Below are 11,212 nucleotides of genomic sequence, written 5' to 3' on the forward strand. Positions count from 1 at the left end.
AGGGAGGGAGGGAAGGAGGAAGGAATGAAACATAGATGGATAGGAAAGACACAGAGATGGATAGAAGAGAGGAAAGAAGGAAGGATGAAAGGAAAGACGGATGATCAGATGGAAGGAAATAAAGATAGATGAGAGGAAAGAAGGAAAGGTGGAGGGAAGGATGAATGATTAGATGGATGGAAAGAAGCAATGATAGATGAATGGATGATAGAAAGATGGAAGGACGAAAAGATGGATGGATGGAAGAAAAGAAGGAAGGATATATGGATATAAGGAGGGAAAGAAAAGATGATAGAGGGGGAGCAGACAACAAGGAGATAGATAGATAGATAGATAGATAGATAGATAGATAGATAGATAGATAGATAGATAGATAGATAGATAGATAGATAGATAGATAGATAGATAGATAGATAGATAGATACTAGGGCTGCAACTATTTCCAATGTCAGAAAATGGTGAATGAAGTTCCTTGTTTCATCTCATCATGTTATTGTTGGTGTACATTGGTATGTCACACATTGGGCTGTACCACATTGTTGTTGTTGTTTTCTTGACAGCTAAAGTTGTGGTAAGGATGCACAGGCAGACTTTGATTAGAGGAGGAAGAGGAAGCTGAGACAGTTCCGGAGGAGGCAGCATGTTGTGAGAGATGATTTTGCTAGACTCCAGGAGGAGAAAGAGTATTAAAAATCCCTCTGGAGCTGCACACAAGAGCCCATGTAACAGGACTGAGGCCTGTTACATGGGCGCCTGCTCTACCTACTGAGCTAACCAGGCGCCCACAAGAGCTTTTTTGATCAGTGTTTCCTAAAGCCCAAGAATGACATCCTCAGATGTCTTTTTTTGTCCACAACTCAAAGATATTCAGTTTACTGTCATAGAGATGGAAAGAAACCAGAAAATATTCAAATTTAAGAAGCTGGAATCAGAATTTTGATGTTTTTTCCTTAAAAAAATTACTCAAACCGATTAATCGATTAATCAAAATAGTTGGTGATTAATCTAATAGTTGACAACTAATAGATTAATCTTTGCAGCTCCAATATAAGCCATAGCTTGCTAGTAGTGACATACAAAACTTGAATAAGGCTGAACTAAAAACGTTGACCACACTAACTGTATTAAAGACACACTGTCATCATGATGAATAAATTCATCTTTATTTAATCAGGAAGAAATACCAAACATTCTCCCATTACAGCTTCTCAAATAAGACTGAATATCAAAACAAGATGTATTAAAAAAAATCACTATGCAAAAAATATACTGTATGTGTGTGCGTGTGTGTGTGTGTGTGCGCGTGTGTGTGTGTGTGTGTGTGTGTGTGTGTGTGTGTGTGTGTATGTGTTCTTTAAGGACACACACATCTTTCTGAGAAGCTTTAAGTGAGCATCAAGAGTCTCAGTACACACATAATCATTCCCATACAGGACTGGGAAAACTAACTAATACCCAGGATTTCACAGTGCTCATCACACAAACACACACACGCGCTCATTCAGCTACATATTTCATTTCGCCACAACCATTCTTTCCTTGCACACACACACAATTGATGACACATAAGCAAGCAATCACACAAACTCCTATTACATGGTAAAAGTATACTCACAGAGGCACATAAATATGCAGACCTCAGGAAGTTTTTCCAACAACCAAATGTCAACACGCAAAAAAACAGACTACCACTTCTCCCCGGCCTGAGAGATAAACTACATGCACGCCACGGCCTACGTGCATGCTAATATAGACTTTCATAGCTGTACATATCTGCAGCCTGCGCCCTGTGTGTTCCTGCATCGTAGGGAGGGAAGGAGGGAGGGAGGGAGGAGGGATGTGAGGGGGTGAAAGGGGCCCCAAACTCCTTTGGCAGCTCATGCATCAGAGTGAATGGAACCAATTATAAATCAAGAGCAATTTCTCCCCATTATTCAGCAGGAACCAGGAGGGGGGAAAAAGAGAGAGAGAGACTGGCCCTACAACTCTCAGTGGGAGACGAAGGAAGGAAGAGAAAAGCAGAGCGAGTGAAATATTATATGAAAAACAGATATTAGGAAATTGAGATAAGGCAGAGAGAGAGAGACGGAAAGAGAGATGAGGGAATGGAGAAAGGCCGTAAAGTTATATGGAACGACTGAAGGGGAACGTTATAGGGAAAACAGATATGAGGGAGGAATTAGAAAATGGAGAAGAGGCAGGAAATTAAACAGAAAGCGAGGGTTGTGTGGGGCGTCAACTGTGTTGGAGATGGTGCAACCGACTTTGACTGCTTTTTGCGCCACGGTTATAAAGTGAAAGCTGCTGCTCTGAAAGAGGAGAAACAGCTGGAGAAGGTTTCAAAGAGAGTGTCAGAAGCTGGATTTGAGTGCGTGGTATAGCAGAGCTACCACTTGTCCTGTCACTCAGAGCCACGGATGTGCATTATCCTACAGCTCTGAAATATAAAATAAAACATCACACACACACACATTTGGACAAAAGAGAGAGAGAGAAAGAGAGAGAGGAGCGCTGTCGATGGAAAATTCCACTTGCGATAACCTCAGGGGCCCAATAACTAACTAATCTGGTGCCCAGTGATTTATTCTGTTGAATCATGTCTTCTCCTGCCAGTTTGACATTCTTCAATGATGAGTTCTTTCTCTCTGGGGCAACACTTTAAATCTGATTATTGGTTAAAGCCCTGGAACAGACTCCTTTGACGTTTTTTTAGTGCCTTTATTGTTTCGTTCGCACATGCTCCAGACGGTTAATATTACAGCGTATAAAAAGGAGTCACATCTTGTCAGACCTTGAGCAAAGTCTAATAACTGAAATGACGCAAATTTTAAAAAATGTGTGCAGTTGAGACAGAAAGAGGAAAAAGAGCGCGTCTTACACTGAACAGCCCCAGTCAGAGAGCGATCTCGTGCCTGTGTGTGAATGATCTATTAGAGCGTCTGGGTTGCTTTTGGCTCGTAATAACACCCCCTAATCTTTGTCCAAATATCTGCTTTGCACACACAGGGCTATTTGTCTACACACACACACTGAGTCTGGAGTTGATCAATGATCTAACAGCACTCACTCCAGACTCACAATGTGTGTGTTTGTGTGTAAGAGAGAGAGTGAGAGTATGGCTTGGGTAACTTCATTATCCAATCAAGAGCTTCTTAACGTTACCTTAAGTAGTGGAACAAATCAACTCAGCTGGTTTAAAGGCTTTGGGTAATCCCTGTTAGGCTGTTAAGACAACAAATGAGTATTTATGATATAGATGTAAACTGGACGGGCATCAATATGCAGTTTCCGATGATTTAAAACTTTAAAAAAGGATGTTCTGCTTTGGAAAAGTTGCACACCAATCTCTCCAGCTTTCTTTCTCCTATCTCTCGTCCAATCTATCTTCATCCCTGCCTCAATAATTTCACTCTGTTTGATCGTAGCCTGTTTAATTAGCCGCTCCAACTCTCTGTCAGGACTTTCTCCTTCAATATTCCCCTCACATTCCTCCTCCTCCTCCTCCTCCTCTCTCTCTGTCTGTGGTCCTGGCCGGCAGGGAGGATCAGGAGGAGAGAGGTATGCAACCCCAGGGGAGGGGCCTGGACCCCGGCCACCTGCCGGTCCAGGTGTCCCTCTCTGGTTATCCGATGTCTGACTGGACACAGAAACCCTCCCGGGGCCACGAGGCCCGAGCCTCCAGTCTGTCAGCGCCGGAGGACTAATGCACCGTATGTCAACAGGCCAATAACGTCCAGCTCTGGGAAATGAAGCAGCCTTATTTGGCGTTGAGTGTTCTTGCTAGTTTATGAAAATTACATCAACCCAGCTGAAATTATAAACGCTTTTCTTCTAATGCAGTAATCTCAAAACAACCTTGCAGGTGAGGCCGGCTGAGGACCGCAATGACAAGCAATGCATTCCAGTGTAAAGAGATAATCCTGATTGGACAGGAACCATCACTCACTCACACACACACACACACACACACATGTGCAGCACAGGCCCAGCACAGGCCCTCAGTTTGTGCCTGCAGGCTGTTATGACTGCATGAGTGTACCCGCTGTCATAGAGATGAAAGCATGCCCTCAGGAAGGAGTTGTTTTTTTCTCCTTTGTCAATTAACGCCAATGTTACACCCTCTACAATAACAATGCTGCTTTCCAGCGCCACAGTCAGACCTCGGGAACTTTGGCTCACAAACACACTGAGAGAACGAAGCAGCAACAGCAGTCCTGATGGAACCGCTGGCTGTTTGTAATCTCCAAATGCATCTTGAAATCCATCTCCATCTAAAGACTTTGATTCGCATCCAGATGTGAGAAACACAACAGGCGAGAGTCAAACAAGTTAAATCCTATCCTTGCACTCATATCTCACATCACGGTTCAATATGGCAGAGTAAATGTCGAAACCAAACTAAGATATGAGTGAGAGACTCTATTGCTATTGGCTGCACACCTAAATCCACACAGTAACTTTTCTTTACAAGCTGCAACACACGTGAAAACTCAGCTCCTATAGACTGCATGAAAAACTATCCACCAGCTTCTGGACAAATAGTGGAAAACTGGCAGCTTTTGTCTTCAGCGCTACATGTCTGTTTGGCAGGTAACCAAGATCAATCACATATAACTTCAGGTTTCATTGTAAAGGCCCAGCTGGTAACAGTAAGACAAAAAAAATGGCTCCTAAATTCTGACACATATCAGGCTCTGTATCCAAAAGACAATAACGTTAGTTTCCTGTCCTCTTTCGCCTAAAGGTATGCACGTTTTCAGTCCCAAAAATCAACAATGTGCAGGATTTTAGCAGTTTTTTTCTACTTCCGGGCAATAGCTTTGTTGTTTTGGCCTGAGACTGCAGCCTGAAAGCGTTTCATTCATCACAATGTCCAGTATAGAAGACACATGATATTATAATACTCCTATAGGGACTTGACGTGTGCCTGTGGTATTCAATAACAGATTTGAGTCTACGTCACTGTAGTAGGACTGTAACCGTTTGGTCTACAAAATGTCAGAAAATTGTGAAAAATGTCCATCCCGGTTCCTCTGTCTTTAAATGTCTTGTTTTATCAGCCCAAAACCCAAATATATTCACTTTAATATGATATAAAACAAAGAAAAGCAGGTACTCTCCATATTTGAGAGGCTGAAAACAGCATTTTCTGACATTTCTGCATGGAAAATTGCATTAACGATTAATCGATTATAAAAAAGGTTGGTGATTATTTGTTCTGTCGATGGACTAATCGGGTAGTCGACTTATCGTTGCAGCTCTAATTTCATCAATTAGTCTGCCGATATCTCCATTTCTCAGAGCCCAAGGGGACATCTTCACATTGCTTATTTGGTCCGAGCAATAGCCAAAAATCCAAAGATATTCAGGTTACAGTCAAAAAAGATAAAGAAAAGCATGAATCCTTACATTCGAGAAGCTAGAGGTTTAGCGAATATGCTAAAAAAAATGACTTAAAAGGATTAATAGATTATCAAGATAGTTGCAGATTAACTTTCTGTTGCATTTGTGTATTAAAGGAAAACTACTGTACTTCCGAGCAGTCGTCGTTTTGAGCATGAACTACACCCTGAAAGCTTTTCATTCACTATCCTCAATAAAAAACATATTATGAAACTCCTACAGGGATTTAAAGCGTGCCTGTTGTATTCAGTAATGAACTGGGTCTATTTTACTATAGTCTTTATTGTTTAATCCCCTAGTATGATTGCAGGATTTAATATATCACAGTTAAAACTTACAATAGCTGCATGACATTGAAATATTCTGTAATATTTGCAAGATTGATTATGAACTCCTATAATTGGGGTTTTCCAGGTTCCACATAAGTAATCAAAGGGGCCAAAACAGTGTGAGAAACAGGCAGATAATCAGACTGGAAATCAATTAGTCCAACTTTGATCCACCGGTCTGCCAGAGATGATCAACAACAACAACGACAATCCCTGCTACCAAACAACAAGAGGCTCCTTTTTTTACTGAGACCAATTAATTCCCTCATAAGCTGTGCGCCTAATTGGAGGAGGCCAGGCCATTCGTTTCGACTTTTAATCCAAGTGACATTGATTCAGCGGGGAACAATCGGGCCCTCTTGTCTGATGCCATGTCTGTCACTGAGGGTTCCTCCATGCGAGGCAGCAGCGGAGGCTAAATGTAAGCCAAATAACAAAACGACACCTGGGGTTGGAAACTTGAGCCCCTGCGGCTGTTCCTGCAGGCCTTCCTCTATGTTGTCCGTGTATAACCCCCTTCCTCTGCCTTTCTACCAGAACCCCACGGTGACTGACACCCCGGGCCAAACACTCATTAGCAGCCCCTGGGATTAACACAAACATTTTCTCATTAAATCAAACCTGGATGAGAGGATGATATCAGGAGAGACTCTCAGGCATGGATGCTGCATTCCTGGCTGCACTGAGCAGCTGTCACTTTATAGGAGACTTTAAATTAGGTTATTCTGACACCAGGGTTTGGTTTAAGGGGGAGATGCACTAAAGAAATGCACTCAGGTAGCTTTGTTATGGTTTTCTCAATGCCAACAATACCCAATTTGTGCATTAACAGGATGTATTTTCAAAATAAAGTTTTTCAGGGTGATAAATTTCAGTCTGTGGGGTGGATTGGTGGAATGGGTTAGGTGATGGGTTGAAGCAGAGCACAAATATGAATCACTTTAAAAAGCTATACAAAAAAGATGTTTTTGGGAGGTATATGGTTGAGGAAGAGTTGTGATAAGGGTTGGTTTATATCTACTTTTTAACTCCGGGTGGATATGTGGGTTGTAAATAAACTTGGGATAGTTTATATATTATATTATCATTCTATGATATATGAGTTATTAGGAGAAGTGAGAAAGGGAAATATAAGTTTTACTTCTACCTAATCCTTTTCGGACACTATTACTCTTTGTTTTGTTTGTTATTATTTTGTATCTGTTTTTATTTATTTTGATGTTCGAAATAAAGTCTTTCATTCATTCATTCATAAATATTTATAACATGCTGCTTTTCTGTGAACAATTCATTTATGTAGCTTCTGCCTCTGTTTCCCAGCATACCCCTACTACACTGCTGATGATAATATGGGGGTAGATCTGGCAGGGCTCTCCATGTCTGTTTTCTGTTACCCTATGGGAGCCACTATAGGCTGCGGCCTGCAAAAACGCAACACACATTTTTTACTAAAAAAAACACAGCATGTCTAAAAAAAAAAACAGCTATGAATTTCTGCAACGTGTCACACAAAGCTGAATCCACTCCACATACATGTATTGCACTTTAAAAGTCGGCGGATAATGAAGGAAAAGTTTGGGAAACTATGGACGCAAAGAGCTTCAACCAATCAACAACAGGCTAAGTCCGAAAGCAAAGTTAACGTTTCTTTATTAAAAGAAGCACTAAAACCGAGACAAAAAGCACACTTTCATCCAAATAAAGGATATGTGTGACACAGAAAGCTTGTAGCAAAGTTTATGCGTAAAGATAAGCTAAAAAAACAAAAACAAATGTTGCTATTAAAGTAGTCGCCAGCATGAAGTAGCTTAGTTCTAAATTCCAGAATTCTCTAGAAACAAAGTAACACATGAGTTGGTTAAAGACGTTCCGTTCCGTTCAGCTGCAAACTCGCAACGAAAACTGCTACTTTTATGTTTAACAATGTAAAACATGTTGATACAAAGCGCAACACCGCAACAACATGGACCGCATGAAGGAGTAAAACTTACCCAAAACTGCTCTATTTGGTGCTCACGCGTGCAGATCTTCTCTTCGCGTCTCTTCTGTGTTGAGTTTTAGTCCCAGAATAAACGCAACAGTTCTTTTACTTCTCTTTCCCTCTCTAAAAGCCTCGCTGCTTTTGCTTTTTTGGTAATTTACTGCGATGCCACCGACATTTTCTTCGGCTCCCCAAGTTCTCACATTGAAAGGCTCGTTTTTGGATGACTGAGCTCTCAAACAATTCTCCCTTTTGCGACGCCTTTTCGGGTCCTCCCACTTCCCAAGCAGGAGGAGGGATCTGAACAATAGAGGACTGGCTCCCAAAAAAATCCCAGAGCTGTTTTACTGCACCACCGTTTCTCCTACACTACAGAGCTTTACACACAACACATGAGGACTTTACAGAGGGCTGTGCGTAAAACTAGAACCTGGATCACTATTATAAAGCACATATAGCATGTTTTAGAATAAAACAACTCATAGAAAGTTAATTTCTTAAGAACTACGGTGTCCTGGAAGAGAAAAGTGCGCCCCCTCCCCCTCCTCTTGCTCTGTTCCCCCTGATTTGGTATGCGTTAGTCCCCACAGAGTCTGTATTGACCCCCATCCATTGAGGCCTGCAGGCCCTCCAGTGCAGCTGTGCTGTGTTGTGTTGTTGTGAACTGGACAGGGCCCAGTCAGGACTGTGCAACACACACACACACACGCACACACACACTCTCATAGCACAGTGATCACAGCTCGATCCCCCCCCCCTGTGCACGCTCTCTGGAATTCTTCACTTCAATCAGCACACTTTGAATCGCCCGTTCCCGTCCAGTTCATTAATAGCTGGCTATTCCTGCAGATCACAGGGTTTTGATAGGGGGAGTCTGACGGTGGCGTCTCGCCTCTGTGAACGCAGGAACTCCCACCATGATGTATGTACCTGAGGGGCTATAGGGTGACCAGGTGTCCCACTTTACGAGGGACTGCACAGCTCTTTTTGTCCCACGTCCCACATATTGAGTCGATATCCCACATTTTCGTTGGCTCTAGTTTTCAAAAGTGAAACAACTGCACTTTTAAAATCTTGGCTTTTAAGCAATGGCTATGAAGAAAGCAGGGAAGGCTGTCATCACGGTGCTGTGTTTGCTGTCAAACTGCGCATATGTGGTTCAAGTGCAGGTTAACATGTCACGGCAAAGTCGCAAGCTATGCAGGTTTATGCTAAATCCCTCTACTACCCCTGGAAACTACCACAAAGAAAAGGAAGAGCAGCTACAACAAAGATTGTGAAACTACTTATAACTATTTATAAGCTGGTGGATGGCGATTCTCAGAGTTTTTTGTGAAATGAAGTGTTATTTTTCCATTTCACACGGGGGGAATATGACATGAAGCGACACAGTTCATGTGAGTCTCACAAGAAACGTGCAGCTCAAAAAGAGATGTGCTGATCTATGGATGCAATCCGGTAAAGCATAGAGATGTTACAAGATAAGGTGCAGAATAGAAATGTTCATTATTTAACTTAGATAGATGTTATATCAAAAATGTAGACTACCACTTAGCCTTGGTAACGTGTCCCACATTGTCCCACACAAACATACTCTTTGTCCCACATTTGGTTTGTTGGGATCTGGTCACCCTAGTTATTGCAACCCAGCAGGGCTCCATTCACCGCCAAAGTTGAGGCATTTTATGACACCTGCTGCTCTTGTTCAGGTGTGGACATTTATTCAGCTTTTTCAATTAATTAAAAACCCAAGAATATCCACATCCCTTTGTACGTCATACCCAGCAGGAAGTTCCAGCTTCAAGATGTTTTCAAGGAGTCATTAATCGTGGGTGTTTTCCAGTGTTGTGCTGCCGTTTGCCAGCAAGCTCTGCCAATGTTTTGGTGTTGTTGCTACCGAGCGGAGCTCTGTTTGTAGGCTCCCTCACACACTAGCGCCACCCTGCACCGTGCTGCAGAGTAGAGAGGGGAAAAAACGGGGACTCCCAACCCCAAAAAAACCTCCATGGTGCCCCTCCCCCCTCCATCTCTCCACGCAGGGCTGGATGAATTAGCTCGGGACAAAAGGCTTTGTGGGGCGGCCATGAAAGGCCTATTAACCATACTGCATCCCCCAGAGGCCCTGCCCGCAGGACACCGCCTCCCAGAATGCCACTCTCTCAGCAGGCCGCAATCCCAGCATGCACCGCTTCCCTTCAGCGCTAACCCCTTGTCACCCCCGAGCCTCGCTATAGAGCCCCACACAGATTGTCATGTAGATGATTATAAATGTTGTTATGAAAGTAATGGAGAGCGAGAAGGAGAGACGGGGGGGTGTCAGCGCTGTGTGGCGTGATTTGTGCGTTTTTTTTACCAACAAAGAAGAGTTAGATTGAGTGAGAGCGCGGGGTGAGTTTTGGGTGTTGGCTGTCAGGTGTGAACTCGTCCAGTGTGTCTCATCATTGTTCATCAGTGAGAGTGTGTGTAGAGTATGAGGTGATTTTTCCTCAAGGGTTTCAACTGTGCGATGCTGCCTCCTCTACGACCTCCTCATTCCATTATTTAGCTGGGCGCCATGACAACGACCCGCTCTCTCCGTCCCTCTCTGTATCCTGCTGACCTTAGCAGCTGTGTCACTTCCTCAGTGTGACAAAACCAGATTGAATCACACACACACACTCGTGCTTTGTGGCGCATAGTAGTACTAAATCAGCACACTTTTGCTCTCATGTTCATAAAAGCAAAGACTGAAGAGGAATCTTGTACTCTATTGATTATTTTTGGACGTGTCGTTTATCTACAGTTGCCAAGAAGAAATATTAAACAATATTTTCAGATTTTTATATGTACATTGAAAGGGTTATACATCACTGTAATCATTCATCCTGTCCATATTAGCCAAGAAGTGATCCCTCCCTAGTGAGACTTCAATGTAAAAATGCAACTCCCTCATTCATTTCAATGGGGCCACTGCATTAGTGGAGTAAGCTACAGATATATTGAGCGTCATCTATTTTGTAAAATGTCCAGTGTAATCTGTAACACCGGTGTTGTCACGAGTTTATTAACCAGTGAGAAAATGTCCTCACTGAGACATCCCTACAGTGGAGATGCGGATGCACCAAGGAGCTGAAACTGGCTCAACTTGCCACAACGCAATGTCATCCAGCAAGGTGCTGTATTGGCCAATGAAATACGTGCAAGTGTTTTACCTGGCAATCGTCCCAACAGAGGATAAAATGATTGTCGCCATGACATAAAATCCTGTCTCATAGTGTGATATCTCACGGATATCTCAAACTGGACCTCCTGGATCGTATTGCATCGTCTCGCCATCGATGCAAGTGGGTATCCACCAATGTTTCAGTCTTTTTTGTACAAAAGTCCATCTTGAAAAGTATTTCCCCGCCACTTAATTTGAATATCTCAGACTGCTGGAGTCTCTTATTAGCTTCAGCTGAGCTTGAAGGCCCTTATACACTGGATTCTGTGGTATGCGTCGAACGAGGGCCATGTTAAG

General features: G+C 42.8%; 1 protein-coding gene across 2 annotated transcripts in view; it reads right to left on the reverse strand.

Moving 5' to 3' along the window:
• The window catches only part of boc (BOC cell adhesion associated, oncogene regulated), a 29,164-nt gene extending 20,950 nt beyond the window's left edge, over nucleotides 1-8,214 (reverse strand). Inside the window, exon 1 of one of the 2 annotated variants that reach the window (XM_074622612.1) lies at nucleotides 7,724-8,214. Coding sequence is in view for 1 of the 2 variants with exons in the window: in XM_074622611.1 (XP_074478712.1) it covers nucleotides 1,616-1,625 (10 nt within the window). In the remaining variant the exon portion in view is untranslated. Of the gene's footprint in view, nucleotides 1-1,615; nucleotides 1,641-7,723 lie in introns of those variants that run through there. The other variant, XM_074622611.1, reaches the window with a different exon arrangement.
• Between the last annotated feature and the right edge of the window lie 2,998 nt (nucleotides 8,215-11,212).

This window comes from Sebastes fasciatus, chromosome 21 (assembly GCF_043250625.1).
Source record: "Sebastes fasciatus isolate fSebFas1 chromosome 21, fSebFas1.pri, whole genome shotgun sequence".
Lineage (NCBI taxonomy): Eukaryota > Metazoa > Chordata > Actinopteri > Perciformes > Sebastidae > Sebastes > Sebastes fasciatus.